Here is an 18077-nt window from a genome sequence, read left to right on the forward strand (position 1 = left end):
TAGTTTTCTTTTAGTGACATTGTAAAATTAGTTTATAATATGTAGGTTTACCTCTTAGGTGTTTCTTGTTAGTAGGGAGTTATTGGGCATTCTGTCCCACCTCCGTTCGCTCGCGCGCTCGCTCACTTTGGTGAAGGTGGGACAGAATGCCCAATAACTCCTGTTCGTTTATGCATCAACTGATGGTAAATGAAATGACATGCTCACGACATGCACCTCTGTCCGCTCGCGCCCTCGCTCACTTTGGTGTGTCAGTGTGCCACTTACGTTTATGCATCAACTGATGGTAAATGAATTGACATGCTCATGACATACACCTCTGTTCGCTCACGCCCTCGCTAACTTCGGTGTGTCAGTGTGCCATTTACCGTGGGTAAGATCACGTACCGATCATACTCCTAACTCGTGATCGGTTACGGCCCATGGTAAGATCACCTACTTTTTTACCAAAAAACATACCTCGGCTTAAATATACTAACACACTATGATGTTTAGTATGTTTAAGCTTACATTTCAGGGGATAGGAATTTAGGATCTTATCAATAATTAAACACCAGTTTTTTATGCATTTATACAAATAAACAAAATAATGTCTTCGTTTGTGTCATGTAGAATTCTTCGTCATTGATCATCCGATCTGGAAAAAGAAAACCGAATGTTATGTACATCCACACTTACATAAAATCACCATTTAGAGTCACGAGTACTTTAAAACTACGACGACGATTAAGGATGTTTGAGTAATGTTTCATCTAAAAATTATGGATTAATTATGTTTCTTTGACTTATTGGCATTCAAATAATCTCGAAAATTTTAACGTTATATTATGCAATAACAGTTTTACAGGAAATATATTATGAATTTTTATATTTAAATTTGTTATTATTAAAATAACTATCGGTTATTAATTATTATTCTGATTAAATAATTACCTCTAATATGGTATCTACTACATAAACCTCATTCAATAAACTAGATACATTTAGATTCAAATTTACTTACAATTAAATAATGCCTGGTCTAATCCTTTTTCTGCGTTCCGCTGTGATTTTTGATGAACTTCTCTAATTTTCAAGCATCTGAAAAAATGAAAAAAATAAATATATATTTTTTTTTCCATCAAACAACACACGTAAAAGTATAATAGTGTTTTATGAATAAGGTAAGATATTTATATCATATTACATTATTCAATTAAATTTATAACTCATCCCTGCCATACCTACTCTGTAAAAAAGTTAATGCAATAAAATCATGAAGCTAATATAGGAAAATACTATTCAATAAGACTACCACATTAGATTTAAATATTTGATGGGTAACGAATAAATATATTGGTAATTATTTAATTTTAAAATGTATCAATGTTATTACATTGATACATTATTAATATTATTTATTAATAATGAATCTATTTCAAAAACTAAAATATTATCAATTTAAATCAAAACTTAAATAATTGTGTAATGAATTAAATCTATAATGAATACAATAACTACTACACTTACTTTTAACTATTCCTTTATCTTCCCATACACTTTTGATGTACTGAGCTGAAACCACGATGATACCTCTGCGCACTGCGTTGCAAATGAATGAGCCATCAGCCAAGACGGGAAATCATAGGAACTGCAGAACGACTGAGTCGCTAGGGTTGTCAAACCTACTATATAATATTATAGTATCCTACTATTTTAAGTGATCAAATACTATATTTCTAAAAAATAGTAGGCAAAACTACTATATTTTGCGTAAAGCAGAACGCAGTCAAGCTAAAATGAATCTTATTCCAAAAAACGTTGTATTGTATTGTGTGCGTGCCACGTGATTATTTTATTTTTTCTTTTTTTGTCATCTACTATATTTTTTAAGTTGATAACTATATATGATAAATAAGTATTATAGAAAAAAGTTGGTAACTCTATTAGTCGCACGCAAATACATGCACACACGATGTTCCTGTGTTGAAACGTGAAGTTATCCATCCCAACATAGTGTTGCGATAATTCAAATTAATAGTTATACAAATAATCAGTAAGACATGAATAAATTCGATAAGATTTATCCAATAAAAATTAAACCATGCGTCAAATTCATAACTAAGTAAAATAAGGAATTATAAACATCGATAGACCGTGCTTGTAAATAATTTTTGAAACAAATAATTGTCACATTGATGTCGTTACGCATATTATATATGCGTAAATGAATTTAAAGGATGATAATTTTCATAATTTGATTGGAGGTAAAATAATCATGTTTATTACCCACAATATTCATTTATAATTTATTGGATTTATAGGGTAAAAACTGATCGCCTCTTAAATTATCTCTTTAATCGAGTTCTCGCTTCTAGTTCACATCCCTGATCTGGAAAAAAGTGCAAGCTGTCAAACAAGAATATAATATTACACATACATACTGTAAAACCAACACTCGTTTTACGGTAGGGGAGCCGAAGAGAGGATTTCTGCAGTTGCTCGAGCGCGTCAGCTTATTTAATTAAGCTAATTATATTAAGCTTGTGTATGCTTCCCACATGTCTCTAGTTAACGTGGTATAGAAATCAGCTTATCTGAGTGGGGCGTTAAAAAAAATATTTTTAAGTATCAAATTGTCAGATTAAAATAGAGAACGTTGTGTAGACCCCAAATAAGCTTTTATTTAAAGCACTTAAAGTAAAGGGAAAGATATAAAGATTTGAAATTTTCAAAAATTAAAGTCCATATTTAAAAAACAAAGCCTTCTTGATTTATTTTTTTAATCCTGCTTGACGATTACATGTTTGTTTCCTTAAATTGAATAATAAATTCCCTTTTAAGACAATTTTTATATATAATTACTTTTTTAACTTCTAAATAGCTGCATTTTGTCATTGCCCCACTGTCATAATATTTTTTTCTCCTCATTACTTAATCTACGAAATCTACTAGGTCCCCATGTCACTCGAGTAACTACAAAATTAGCTTGCTCGCCTCCCTACTATGGACAGCGGCAGAGATACAATTACAAAGCATTTCAATGAAACGCCGCAGCGAGCGCGCCACGTAGATTCGTCTTTATTCAATTTTATTCCATATTCAGCTACATTGATCAATAATAAGGTCGAAAGTTGTACTTAAGGCATCATTAGTTTAAATAACGTTTATGAAGCGTTTATATTTCATAATTACCATATTATCACAATTCACATACACACATTAAATATTCGGATTTACTTGCTTGTTTAAACAAAATAATTTATTTAATTTAATCTCTTCTTGGGAATTAGGTATTGGTTCAAGATTAAATTCGCTATAAAAGTATGCAACATTTAACATGCTTAAAAAAATGCACAGATGTATAAAGATACTTATCTAGATTTTGAAAATTTGGATGCATGATCAGTCAAATCAAATCAAACCATTTATTTCAGAAAATTTACATTCCATATAACGTTAGTAAACAACTAAGAATTGCTTATAAATCTTATAATATATAATTAATATTAGTATATTTCCTAAAAATGTAGAATAAACTATATTATGTAGAATAAATAACAATAAATAAAAAACTTTACTAAACATTAATTAAACGAAAAACGGATTAATTATTATTAAGTAATTGTTATTTAAAATCAAGCAAAATTATATAACATTAAAACGGACAAACATACGCACATACGTATCAACTCGCGCTTGATAACTTTTACACATTTTTGATGACAAAGACCTTTTTCCAACATAAAAGGCGATGCACGTTGGAACAAGTCACAATTTTTCAAGTGGCTTCGCACCAGTCTTCAATTTCAACGAGAAATAAAAGAATATAAAATGTCAGTGAGTATAGAATTAATATTATTATTCTTTTTTGTGATTAATTCATCAAGATGGGAAAATAATTTATATTTCTTCTTTAATAGGTCCGATTCAGAGTTTGAGGCCCCATCTGTGGTGTCGGTAGCACCGAAAAAGAAGTCAAAGGCGTCAAGCAGCAAACGCAAGGCCGGCCCCGAAAAGCAACGCGACTCATCGCCTCCGCTGGAGTTGACCCGCACCTCATCAGACAAAAGTGCTCAACGAAAGCGAAAATACTCCTCGCCGCACGAAGTTATAACTACACGGTAAGTTCGATTATTATATACTTTACGTTTGCTGAAATTCTATTTCTGATTCTGCTGGTTTTTAATTACTTACAAAGTGTCTGTAATAGTCAACACAGTCCCAACCACCATAATTCAGTTTGCATACAATGATTTCCTACTTTTTATTATTTATCAAAACTTAGTTCAGTATCCTGTTGAAGTCTGATAAAACTAGGCACCTAATTGTTTACAGTCAAAAGTGAATGTGCAATACACTTATTCCTATTTTGTTTGTTTTTTTACTAATATTTTTTCTCGATTATTGTATTTTAATGATATGTTAATTTTGTATTTTTACAGAACAAGGAGACCGGACTTATTCAATATCTTGCGGGCTGAGGAAGCTAGTTGCAGTGAACCCAAATCTCGTGGCGGGGAAATAATATCAAGCTTCTCCAGCCGAGTTTCTACGGGAACGTCTCGTCGGACTGCGAAGACCGGTGGCGAATATTTTGTGGACCTCAAGATCTACAAAAAATCGGACTACGTGTCTCACGCTGCTAATGTGCGATACAAGACGGCGCTGGTAAGTGTGAAGCTCCAGTGCGACGAGTCATCATCGTCTTGGGAGGCACTGCAAGGCTTCTTAGGACAAGCTTTTACCGAGTTTGAGGAGTCAGAGCCCGTCCATTACAGTGACAAAAAATAAAATTTACTAAGTAGGTTTACAGTTAATCAATTTATAGTAGATATTAATTTTCTTTTTATTATACTAGAATAGATTTATAACCTTTTTATTTTTTTTACATTAATATCGGTTACTGTATTATTGTTTTGATAGCATTGCCTTTTTTAATATAAAAAAATGCCTTTCTGTACGACGTGTAACGTATCTGTACATAGTAAATCATGGGTAGGTCATTTGCGAAGTAATTCACATAGAAAAAGTAGTAAGACAATAGAATACAGTGATGGTGTAGAAATCGTCAGCTCTGCATTTCGTAATCGTATTGTAACTTATAAGATATTACCTCTTGATCAACTTCAGTTAGCTTCAGTAGATATATTTTTTTTCGAAATTCGTAACAAGTTAAAATCTCTTTTAGATGAAAACCTTATTAAACATTCATGTGTTAAGGTTAATTTCGAACTATTTGGGACGTTTTTGAAGTTCAACAATAATTCACAAGAAATAAAATCTTTTGGAACCAAGAATAAAATATTACATAGTAATTATGATTTTGAAAAAATATATTTGGAAACAGTTAGTTATTTAAAAACTAGTATAGAGGAATTTGAGGATCGTGACAGTGGGTGGACATTTTTAAATAATTTATACATTGAGATTAATATCAATAAATATCAACCACTTAGCGGTTCGAGTTTTATCAGTTTACCCAAATCAATTCAGGCTAAAAAGGCGTGTTTAAATATTATGAATAAAGATCAGCATTGCTTTCTATGGAGTGTGACAGCAGCCTTATATCCAGCTAAAAATCACCCTGAAAGAATTTCATCATATCCTAATTTTCGTGAATTATTTAATATAAATGGAATGTTTTTTCCTGTAACTTTCCATGACATTAAAATTTTTGAAAAAAATAATCCTAATATTAAGTTCATAATTTATGGTTTAAAAAAAAGTAAAACTATTGTTGGGCCGTTGTATAAATCAGACATTAATAAAACATGCAACGAGAAAATTATACATTTGTTGTATCTAGAAAATAATAACACTTCTCATTATTGTTTGATCAAAGAACCTTCTAGACTGTTTAGAAGCCAAGTTACATCTCATCACAGCAAATTGTACTTCTGTGATTTGTGCTTGATATTTTTCAGTACTTCTAAGGAAGTTGAAAACCATTTATGTGGAGGCGTTGTAACTGTCCTCCCAAATAAGGGCTCAGTAATTAAATTTAAAAACTATGCTCGAAAACAAAACATGCCTTTTTGTATTTACGCAGATTTTGAGTCGATGCTACAAACCAATACTGAAGCTAACTGTTCTTCTAGCAAAAATACGACTACATTGCACCAACATTTACCTATAGCTTTTGGTTATTATATTGTTTGTCGTGATGACCCTAGTTACAATCGGTACGTATCATATCGAGGACCTGGTTGTGATAAGCAGTTTGTAGATTCGATTCTTAAAGACGTACAAAAAATATTTGATATACTTAGTACACCAGTCCCTATGATATTTTCTACGGCGGATAAGTCTGATTTTGATAATGCCACACGTTGTCATATTTGTGAAAATTTTATTTTTTCGGACAAAGTCCGTGACCATTGCCACGTTACTGGTCGTTACCGCGGAGCTGCGCATCCGTTTTGTAATTTACAGTATAAACGCCCTTCATTCGTCCCCATTTTTTTTCATAACTTAGCTGGTTATGATTGTCATCTTTTTATAAAAGCGTTAGGTGAGGTTCCTGGTAATATTAAAATAATACCTAAAACAAAAGAAAACTACATCTCATTTACCAAATTTGTACCAGTTACGAATAATCAGTTTTTTCAACTTCGATTCGTGGATTCATTTAAGTTTTTGGGAACAAGCTTAAGTAAATTGTCAGAGACATTAAAACCGGAAATGTTTAAAAACTTACAAAATCATTTCCCCGATGAAGATGAATTTCAGTTACTCACTCGTAAAGGCATTTATCCATACGAATATATGAACTCGTGGAAGCGGTATGACGAAAAAAGTCTACCCCCAAAAGAATGCTTTTATAGTTCCCTAACTGATCATGATATTTCTGATGAGGATTACCAGCACGCGTGCTTAATTTGGTCAACATTTCAAATCAAAGATTTAGGTAGTTATACGGATTTATATCTAAAAACTGATGTGCTTTTACTGGCAGATATCTTTGAAAATTTTAGACAGACTTGCAAGCAACACTATCAATTAGACCCAGCTTTTTACTTAACAGCACCCAGTTTATCTTTTGATGCGATGTTATTAAAAACAGGAATACAATTGGAACTTATCGATGACTTGTCGATGGTGCGCATGTTACAGAGTGGTATCAGGGGAGGAGTATGTCTGTGCTCTCATAGACATGCAAAAGCAAATAATCCTTACTTAGAAAATTACAAACCATCAGAATCTCCTTCCTACGTCACTTATATTGATTGTAATAATTTATATGGATATAGTATGTGTCAATATTTACCATTATCAGATTTCAGATTTCTCAATGAACAAGAAATCAACAAATTAAATGTAACCGAAATACCGATTGATGCAGAGTGTGGTTATATTCTAGAAGTGGATTTACAATATCCTAAACATTTACATAACTTACATAATGATTTACCATTTTGTTCTGAAAAATGCATTCCACCCGGGGGGAAAACTTTCAAACTAGTTCCAAATTTATATGATAAATTTAAGTATGTTATACATTACATTCACTTGCAAACATGTTTAAAACATGGTTTAATATTAAAGAAAATTCATCGAGTGATTAGTTTTCGACAAAGCCCGTATTTGAAACAATACATTGATTTGAATACTGCTCTGAGACAAAAAAGTTCCTCAACATTTGAACAAGACTTTTTCAAACTCTTGAATAACAGTGTGTTTGGAAAAACTTTAGAAAATAATGAGAAGAGGGTCAATGTGCATTTAGTTAATCAGTGGGTTGATAATAATAATGTGACTAAGAAAAGGCAATGTGCACAAAAGCTTATCGCTCGTCCAAATTTCCATAGCGTGACAATTTTTAGTGAAAATCTAGTTGCGGTACAATTAAACTCTGATCAAATAATTTTGGATAAACCAATATACATTGGTTTTACCGTACTAGAATTGTCAAAAAGTCATATGTATAACTTTCATTACTCTGTTATTAAACCTTTTTATAAAAATAATGTACAGATGTGTTACACGGACACTGATAGTTTTGTATATCATATACGGACCCATGATTTTTATGATGACATAAAAAAACATTTTTTGCCTTACTTTGATACTAGTAATTTTTGTAATACTAATCAATATGATTTACCCATTCAAAATAAAAAAGTTCCTGGTTTGTTCAAGGATGAAATGGCGGGTAAAATCATAAGTGAATTTGTAGGCCTTCGTTCAAAGTTATATTGTATTAAAACCATAAATAGCACAATCAAAAAAGCGAAAGGAATTAAGAAAAATATTGTCAGCAATTTCAATGTTACTGATTACCAAAAAACTCTGTACGAAGGCAACATTGTTCATAAAACAAATGTTTTATTTAAGTCAATAAAACACGAGTTGTACACATGTGCTGTGAAGAAAGTTGCTCTGTCTGGTGATGATGACAAGAGAGTCATATCTAAAGATAAAATTTCAACTAAATCATGGGGACATACTAGTATATTTAACTTTTAACTAGATTTAATAAGCTGTACCTAATTAAGAAATTCTTTGTATTATTTACTTTCTTAGCATAACCTGTGTATTTAGTATGTATATTATGTAGATTTAGAAATAAAATATCATTTACTAAATAAATTTGTTTTATTTATTATTTCTCAACTACATAGATTTTGCAAGCAAACCTGCAGGCTGATGCTAAATTCAAGTAACGTAAAGTTTTATCAAGTTGAAACATGCTTTACTTGAGTAATCTGAATCCACACGTGCCGCGCGCGCATGCCAATATCCCTAGCATGGCCGCCAGTACAAATACGAAAGTATAGACAAACTGTGGACTTGAGGTGTCATTCCGATCTTTTTTCGTTCCGAAAAATTCAATTAAAATGCCACTTTATGACAGACTATAGTCCTAAAAATTCAAATAATATCCTACTTTATGACATAGGCTATAATCTGTCATAAAGTGGCATTATAATTGAATTTTTGTCGGTCGCAATTAGTCGCGTTAAAGATCGGAATGGCACCTCAAGTCCACAGTTTGTCTATACTTTCGCGTTTCTACTGGTGGCCATGCTAGGGCTACAGGTAGTACAACCTACGCTACGTATATATGAGCGCGCGGTACTGTTTGTAACATGAGTCCTCATTCATAATAATGCCACCTACATGATGCAATCACTATAATAATGTGAAGACTTTGTTTTAGTATTCATTCTTGCGTCGATAAGCACTGTAATTAGTTACTCACGTCTACATAATTTACAAAACAAAACTTAACTTATATTATAGTTACTCACGTGTACATAATTTACGTATTTTTTGGTAATAGAGTCTTGGACCTGACTACACAACGGTAAGTTGATTTATTATTGATTTAAGTCATTAAAATACATTTAAAAAATAATCGTTAATTCCAAAGATTGCTGATTTGGTGTTAAATATTTTCTTTTTTTACAGATAATGGAACGCGTAGAAGATTTGACTGCTACATCCGAAGACAATGTCTACCGACATGAATATGGGGATACTTTCCAGTATGCTCAAGATCCTTTGGAAGGATTTACTGAAGAGTTTTTAAAAATGAAAGCTCAGCAAAAGCCGAACGCTGAGATTCGGGAACGTCGTCCAGCAAAATTAAGAAAAAAATGTGTTTCTAAAAGTGCACTAAGTAAACTACATAATATCCCAGTTCATTCGTTTGTGGTAAACAGCGTTCCCAAAAAAGGTTTCCGTCTGATAAAGATCTCAGTGTTTGATTTAGATGGATCCCAGCAACATTGTGACAGTATAGACGATGATAATTTTTTGTTATCCGCACAATATGTTGTGAATGAAAACGGTGATGAAATAATGGACCAAACCGAGAAGTTAGTCAGTAATATATCAAAAAAAATATGTAATTACAGTTATACGAGTTGGTTTTAGTTTACTTTGGTATTAAGTATTTGTTTTAGCTGTAGGGTCGCAATAGACTTTAGAATGAATAATAAGTCGATAAAATTGCAAGATATATAATTTGTATGAAAATAATATAAGTTAGGGTTTGTTTTGTAAATTAATGTGTACGTAATTATTGCTTAAATAAATTGTATGTGTGATGTGAATATATTTGTTTTATTTCTATTTCATTCAACTTTAATTATTTAAATAAAAAGCAATAAATATAAGTTATTTTTTATTGAAAGTGTACATTATTTTCTAAACACCATTTTTTTAAACATAATACATTTTTTAATGCACAATACTTCTTATGAATAAAACAGTTATACGATTCTTCCTTACAATACAGATCGTACAGAATGTTAAATCTTGGAATGTCTTTGTAACTTATATCTACAATATTATTATGATCACACAGTTCTTTCACCCATTTCACTTTCTCTTCACCTTTTACGATAATGTTTCGGTCTTTTAAGTAAGGTTTAATAATTCTTCTGAATTCTCTGTAATCGATATAGCCTTCGCTCCATCGAAACCCTCTATTTCTTTCTAACCACCGAACATTCTTTTTTTCATCATCGGTTAGCGCTGAGAATGGGTATGGTGGTTTAACATAAAATGTATGTGTATGCTGTCGAGTGGCTATACATAATTCTTTTACTAAAAAGTCGTTATTATTATTTTTAAATCCTTGTAAGTCAACGATTATTGTATTACTATTCATGATATTTTCTTAACGATATTACTCAAAGGCTTATACTCAAATATGCAGTCGTTTAAAATCAGACAATATGCAGCTGTCTGATCAGGTATTTCTTGGTCTGTTTCGATTTCTACTCTCACGTCGATTGAGCCTTTTAACGTTTCGTGCTGTCGCGAACAGTCGATAACGAATAAGGGAGCAACGTCTCTGAATTCTTTCAAACTCATCAACGGCTCTGACCGACGTCCGTGATACGACTGTTGAAATCTGGCATACTGTTCGTATAATAAAGTAAATTTGTCTTCTGTAAAACTGACGTTTAATCCCTCATATGGATAGTATGACGAATTTAAAAACACTCTCACATCACGTACGTGACAGTGATCAAACTCCGCCATCGACAATTCACTGTTGTTTTTGCGGTTGGTTTGTAAAGCTAATACAACAAATCGCGGTTTTTCTATTTGAGATGAAGTTTTAATGGACCAAGTATGTTTACGAGTTTTGGGTAATAATGGATACTCGTATAAATCCCAGTTACGATATGCTAATGGAATAGCTCGATCTTTTTCTAATTGTTTTAGTAAATTTATTCTTTCGCGGTCAGATACTTTAATATGAGGTACTCTCCAGATAATTTTACTTATAACAATATCTTCCAAAACTTCTCCTGTTTTCAACTTGATTGCATTAAGGTTAGTGTTACATCTAAGCAACACTAACTCATGTTTGCAGTTAATGATAATTTTTTCATAATCTTCCGCAAATCCTAAAATCTTGTTTAGAGGAATGGATACAGAAAATTCTCCACCACTTGTATTATTTATACCTTCTGGCGACCACCCCCAAACTCGAGCATATTTTGATTCGTTTTCATTTAAGGACAGATAAGACTTTATGGTCGTAGTTACACCTGCGTTTTTTATTTTATCTATTTCTACTCCATTTAATTCATATCTTATGTCTTGAAATAGAAATAACGCTGGATTATTAACGAAATGTACATTTGAAACCTTTTCTTTAGTTGTCCTGTTGTAGACAATTACTTTGCCTTCGATATACAAACTGCTGAGCGAAGGCAGCACATATAGGTCTTGTTGATTGATGGGGATTCGTATTTCATCATTCTTGTTGAAACTTGTTACATACGGTCTGTACGAATGATACTCAAAACTTTCGATGCTGTTGTCGTATGAGGTTTGTTGAGATATGTTTAAAATATTCATTTTATTAAACCAATTAGCTTGAGGTATTCTTTATTGCTTTTGGTAAGCTTCTTTTTTAACTGCTGTCGTGTGTCTTTGTGAGAAGATCTTTTAGGACTGACTTGGACATTTGATAAGGCAGGGGTTTTATGAAAATTTATCATTTTTTTCTAAAATGTAAATACAATTGTACCTCTTCACCTCGTAAATTTATTTCTTTGTTATCAGCGTCTAACAGTCGTATATTGATGGAACTAATAGAAGTTTGATTGACTGGAAAATAAATTAAATTTTTTGGTATTTCTATTATTCGATAACCAGGAGGTACATTAGGTACAAATTCGTAAATAATATGGCTTGCTTTTCCGTTCACAAATGAACCACTAACTACATCACATTCAATCCTCACGATAGTTGTTGATAGAATGCTGACAGGATACTGTGAATCAGTGCTTATATTAGCTTTTATTGTTTCCATTCCAAAGCCTAGTATGTTGCCAATTGAATCATCTTTATTAAAATGAACGTCTTTAGAACAAAATATATTTGTTTTCAATGTGTTATTATTGCATCTTAGTTTAAGCAGTGTATTTTTTATGTTAGTTTTCAAATAATCACAAATATCTTGAAGCTCGTAGGACCCTTCAGGAATTTCGATCATTTCATTATCACCGTAATAAAACTTGTTGTTTCGTCCATCAATATTAGGTATAGAGTTGAAAGTTGAAAAGTGCAAAAGACCACATTCATAGTCTCCAAGAAGTTCCAACGTCGGAGAATAGTTTGTCGTCAAAGAGGCTCCGCTCCCGGTTATAGATACAGTGAAAGACATTTTGATACTGACACGTTTATTTATTTTTAATATTATTTAAATGTTTCTTCCAATATTTTTTTAAAAATTTAATACATAGATGACCACAGTTTGTTGTTCCAAATGCTTGATGTCTGTTATAATTATAGTTTATGGGCAAATTATACATATATTTCATCAGTTCTAATGGTGGTTTTAAATTACCAAAGCTATCATAGTATTCTACGTAGCTGTTTTGTTTTACATAGGCTACCCAATGTGTGCCAGGATTCACGTTACTATCTAAATTTACAATTCCACATTCTATTTTTCTAGGTTTTAAAGGCAACTTATCTCTCATGTAAACGCCGCGAAAGTATGGAATATCACTAGCATAATCCAATATGTCTAAATTCGTGAGCGCACGCCTGGGCAGCCGCCTAATTAGTTTTTTGATGGGTTCAAATATAACCCTGCTCCTTTTTTATGAGGTTTAATATATAATCCTTTTCCAAGAGCGACCGCTTCCATCATTCTGTTGTGTCTTTCAGATTCTTGGAGACTCTTTTGTGCCGCTTTAGAATCGTTTACGGCTTTGGCTATACCTGCCGCACCTCCTGCTAATGAACCTAACGCCGACAATCCCGCAAAAATAGGAATAAGCGGTAAAAGTCCACCACATTTTGGAAGTGGAATTATACGTGGTAAACATATTCCTTTCTTTTTGCTGAACAGTTTTTTCGCAGCTGCATACGCATATTTTATAGCAGAGTGATGATCCTTGGATTTAAGTTTTTTTAAATGGGCATGTATTTTTTTAATACCTTTCTTAAATGATTTAATACCACTTCCAGCTCTGATTTTTGTTTTCATAGCATTTTTTACTATCCACGAGGCAATCTTTTCTCCCTTACCAGCATCTTTTGATTTCAACCTCTTCTTTGCCATACTCAAAAGTTCTAAATCAGCTTTACGTCGAGCACTAGGATCTTTATTTATATAAGCAATATCGTGATGCATGCAAGCTTCATCCAATTTGTTAACTCCTCGATCGCCTTGTAGTATTCGTTTTTGAAGTTTCGTCCCAGGACCGCAAAATTGATATCCAGGTAAATGCAACTCAAACGGTAAATGGTCTATCAAGTTATTGATTACACCACTACCTTCCTTCATTGATAAGTATGTATTGTGATATAGCACTGATTATGTGCTTTATATATCTAAATAACTAATTCACTTTTATCTATCCAACTGTTTTCTTCGGCACTCAATCCTAACCACTTCACAAAAAGTTTGTTGCCTTTTTTCTTTAGAACTTTTTCGATAAGATAAATATCAGGAAATTTAGTTTTTTGTAATTCTTTTCCATAAAAACAACCAACAATGTTTTGTTTATGTTTGTCTTGTAATTGATACGTTTGAGGACTAGTTTCGTTGACTTTTATGATGCGAAATATTTCCGTTGACCAATTAGGGGTGTAGCCTTTATAAAAATCTCCTTTGTATTTACTTATACGAACAAAATCGCCAACTCGAAAAGACGATTCTTTGCGTACTTTTTTTGGCTGTTGGCTTTTGATAATATTCAATCGAACTGTATTTTGATTTGAACTGTTAACGTCTATTGGTTTATGTTTTGTAATGCGGTGCAGAGTATTGTTATAATTCTGCACAACGGACTTCAAATTATTTTTATACCATTCATATTTTCCACATAAACTAAATAATTTGTAAAGACGTAATTTTATAGTTCTTATCACTCGTTCGACGATAGAAGCTTTTTTTACAGAACATGTGGAATAATGATTTATGTTATAAGTTTTCATTAAATGCTTAAAAGAATCGTTATAAAACTCTTTACCTAGATCTGTTTGTAAGTTTTTAGGTTTTCGTGTGGATTCTGATAATATACTGCACATAGCACTTGATACAAATTTTTTAGATTTTGATTTTAACGGTCTAACCCACACGTATTTTGATAAAACATCAATTACTATGAGAACATATTTAAATCCTTTATTAATCGACGAATATTTTTGTAAGTCCACTAGGTCAGCTTGCCATAAATCATCCAGACCTTTAATGACTGTATGTCGACGAGCGAAGTTTCGTCTCGCTCCTCTGTGTAGTTCATTCACTATATCTTGTTTACTCATTCTGAACAGATTTTGCTGCAATCATGTTATCGATTTCTTGTTTTGTGTAGTAGATTTTACTAAAATTTGTAGTAGTAATTTTTTCTAAACTATGAAGAAAGTTTCTGACATTACTTTGGATTTTCATCATTTCATTTTTAAGGGCTTGGACACTTTTATCTACGTATTCTTTATTCACAGCGTCGTCGTCTTTTTCTGGAATTTGCACCCCTTTTAATTTCGATGACTTTAAATCGAATTCCCCTGTATCGGACCTTACCAATGTATCGCTAAGAATTTCAGAAAATTCAGATAATCGTAAACGCTTATGAACGTGATGACCAAATTTGTCTATATTCATTGCCGTCTTGCTGGGTTCTGCAGTGTAATAGAACTGCTAAATTTTCCTGATGGCAGCCTTATATATTTCATTTTTTTAATGATACCAGCTTCCTTCATTTCTTCAAGTATGGCATTAACTTCATTATCTAATCCCGTATTACCAGCTGCCCGAGATGCAAGTAATATTTTTAGTCTCTCAACTAACTCATTAGGATCATTCCAGTATACTAAATCAGTGTCTTTCTTAACTTCTTTCAAAATGTTGATTCCTTCACCTCGCTGAAGACTTTCTACGCTACTGGTATTATTTCTAGCGAATTTAAATAGTGGCTTTATCACGTGAGTATATTTGAACCCTTTATTACCATTTATTTGGTTCGATGGTTTCCAGTTACGTTTATGTGCATTTGTGTCGATGAGTAGCAATTTATAATTTTGTAAGTCTTCCTCTGTAATAATATCTAAATTAGGTTTTTTTTTGTACAACAATTCTGCCAGACCAGAAGTTTTTTTTAAAGAGCGGCTTCTAATTTTCAGAACTTTTCCATCATCATGTAAACGGGTTTTGCCTAGCCAAAGTTTTCCTCGTTCACTTCTTACTCCATATGGTATATCTTCTTTCAGCGCTTCAGACGATACAGACCAAGACAAAGAATCGTTTGCGATACTCGGTGATGATTGAATAGATTTAAATGAGTTCTCATGGATATCATTATCCTCAGAAGGTGATGTAGTAAGCGTTTTGTCAGGTGTTTTAGAACTAAAGTCGTCATTATCTGAATTTTCTTCATCATCAAGATCCGTCTCAGATTCTTCAAATTTTTCATGTGAACGATTTGAAGATTCTTCTTCGTCTTCTTCATGACGTTTTTTTTCAGTTTTGCTTGCTAATAATTTTAGCGGACTGACGATCGGTTGAAATATCGTCTCCAGTGCCATGTCATTTGTGTTTTTAGTATTTTTTATCATTTCTACCTTTCTTTTCACTGCAGACGCTGATTTCACAATTTGTTCCTTAAGATTCCGCTCCATGTTAAGAATTCTACTCTGATTGATGTCTCAAGTTATACTACTACGTAGTGGGGTACGTATAAGCTTTATAGAATAAATTAATCCACTATTATAAATGTATCAAATTTCATTCTGTAACAACCATTATTTCGTTCACAATCCTTATTGATTACCACATAACTGTACGGTTTACTCCACACAGTTGAACACATTTCACGGAATTGCGACCACGTCATATCAGACCCTACATGTTCATCGTAGATGTGTCTTAGATTAATCTCGTCTTGTTTAAACAATATGATGAGATTGGCATTATCTCTTACTAGTTGTTTCGGTATTTTAGTATAAGTTTGGTTAAGATAAAAGCAATCAATATTTTTGTGACGACCCATAGCAAAATAATCACGTATATTATTTTGATTTTCGCATGCAACATCGTCAAATATTATGATAGAATTAGGTAAGGCTTCTTGTGGACTTAAAATTTCACTGTTATGATTATACTTGTGATACGATGTATCCTCAACTTTTTCCAATACTTTTTCTAAAAAGACGTATTTAGGTTGATACAAAGACTTTGAATACACATAAAGGTTTCTGAATCGTGGACCATTCGGGTGTAGTAACAAACTGATTACTAAATTTGTTTTCCCACAGTTTGAGGGACCACAAACAATACTGCGAATGGTATTTGGTAGTAAATTTCCATGTCGCTTAACTTCATTTTTAACTGCAGGACAGACACATTCTAATTTAAGTGATTCTTTTTGTTTCAGAAATTTCATATCTGTTTAATCCAATCGACCACTGTGATTAGTGGATTATGACAAAATGATAATCATGCAGTGTGTTGACTCATATAAACAGATAGCTTCAAACATACGAAATTCAATGTTCCTATAATAGCTCTCTAGATTTTTCAGCCGTCCAATCATCGATGAGAAGCGATTTTTGATCACTTGATGCATGAACGAACAGAAGTTATTGGGTATTCTGACACACCGAAGAGAGCGAGGGCGCGAGCGAACAGAGGTGCATGTCATGAGCGTGTCATTTCATTTACCATCAGTTGATGCATAAACGTAAGTGGCACACTGACACACCAAAGTGAGCGAGGGCGCGAGCGGACAGAGGTGCATGTCGTGAGCATGTCATTTCATTTACCATCAGTTGATGCATAAACGAACAGGAGTTATTGGGCATTCTGTCCCACCTTCACCAAAGTGAGCGAGCGCGCGAGCGAACGGAGGTGGGACAGAATGCCCAATAACTCCCTACTCTTGTTATAGAGTAGGCTGGTATAAGTTCCAAAGAGAAAGTATGATTTATTTGATTTTGAAGTAAGATGACAATTTTATTATAATGAAAAAAATGTTTTAAGAGAAACGATCTGTGTTAAAAATATTTTAATATGTTATCGGAGGAATAACAATAAACGTGATTGTCGTAACGGTGGCGGTCACGATAATAACACACACACATAAAATTTATTTAGTTTATAAGAATATTCATTCATTCATTCATTCATTTATCGAGAGCTCTCAAGTAAAAAAAATATTTGTGTGCATAGGTGTCATTGCACTCCATCACGATGGAAGACCTAACGCAGCCACCGGAGTCGACGCACCGCATGCTAATGGTGTCGCATTCGCCGCCGGCACCGCGTAAGGCCGTGTACGTATCGGCGTCTTGCCCGGACTTCGTGAGCGAGTTGCGTGTGCGACCGCCGCGCCGCGTCCGCGCCCGTTCCCTGCCCGCCCAACCCGGTCACCCCGCCCCCGTCGCGCGTCCCTCGCCCACGGCCTCGCCCACCGAGCAGCGCTGCGGCCCGACTCCGCCCAGCTCGCCTGTGCGTTCTTCAGATGATAACCTCGTGTGGGTCTGCGTGCACACGCGCCTGCCGCGACACGACGCTACTGACGCTGAAGCAAAGGTGAAAAAGTTTACTCGTGCAATAAACTTGTAATATTTTATGGCTTTTAATATCTGGCTTGTAATGTATGTGCACTTTAATT

General features: G+C 33.3%; 2 protein-coding genes and 2 long non-coding RNA genes across 7 annotated transcripts in view; 3 read left to right on the top strand and 1 right to left on the bottom strand.

The window, feature by feature from the left end:
- The window catches only part of LOC121731759 (vacuolar protein sorting-associated protein 13D), a 60268-nt gene that overhangs the window by 13829 nt on the left and 28362 nt on the right, over positions 1-18077 (top strand). Inside the window, exon 24 of the mRNA XM_042121357.1 lies at positions 17633-17995. Within this exon, the coding sequence (XP_041977291.1) occupies positions 17633-17995 (363 nt within the window). The remainder of the gene's footprint in view (positions 1-17632; positions 17996-18077) is intronic.
- Positions 111-14543, bottom strand: LOC121731763. Of its 2 annotated transcripts, XR_006036287.1 has the most exons (5): positions 14531-14543; positions 1510-1549; positions 1004-1080; positions 332-637; positions 111-125 (listed from the first exon to the last, which is right to left on the bottom strand). It is a non-coding gene; the product is annotated as an uncharacterized LOC121731763 (long non-coding RNA). The 2 variants fall into 2 exon arrangements; XR_006036286.1 differs by lacking the exon at positions 14531-14543 and having other exon boundaries at positions 1510-1694.
- LOC121731762 lies at positions 3639-4846 on the top strand. Of its 3 annotated transcripts, none has more exons than XR_006036285.1 (3): positions 3639-3819; positions 3903-4103; positions 4425-4640. XR_006036285.1 is itself a non-coding variant. In XM_042121362.1 (3 exons), exons 1-3 carry the CDS (start codon positions 3734-3736, stop codon positions 4771-4773), a joined length of 618 nt encoding a protein of 205 aa, XP_041977296.1. In that variant the 5' UTR covers positions 3644-3733; the 3' UTR covers positions 4774-4846. The 3 variants fall into 3 exon arrangements, 2 of the variants coding, with proteins under 2 accessions (XP_041977296.1, XP_041977297.1); XM_042121362.1 differs by having other exon boundaries at positions 3644-3799; positions 3901-4103; positions 4425-4846; XM_042121363.1 differs by having other exon boundaries at positions 3646-3815; positions 4425-4845.
- Positions 8866-10040, top strand: LOC121731764. Its single transcript, XR_006036288.1, has 2 exons — positions 8866-9289; positions 9394-10040. It is a non-coding gene; the product is annotated as an uncharacterized LOC121731764 (long non-coding RNA).

Source organism: Aricia agestis, chromosome 11 (assembly GCF_905147365.1).
Source record: "Aricia agestis chromosome 11, ilAriAges1.1, whole genome shotgun sequence".
NCBI lineage: Eukaryota > Metazoa > Arthropoda > Insecta > Lepidoptera > Lycaenidae > Aricia > Aricia agestis.

Excerpts from the sequence above, each read along its gene's own strand:
- LOC121731762 (XM_042121362.1), top strand. The coding sequence starts at position 3,734 with ATGCACGTTGGAACAAGTCACAATTTTTCAAGTGGCTTCGCACCAGTC. Across the intron at positions 3,800-3,900 it reads TCTTCAATTTCAACGAGAAA|AGGTCCGATTCAGAGTTTGA; the intron begins TAAAAGAATATA and ends TTCTTCTTTAAT. Across the intron at positions 4,104-4,424 it reads CACGAAGTTATAACTACACG|AACAAGGAGACCGGACTTAT; the intron begins GTAAGTTCGATT and ends GTATTTTTACAG.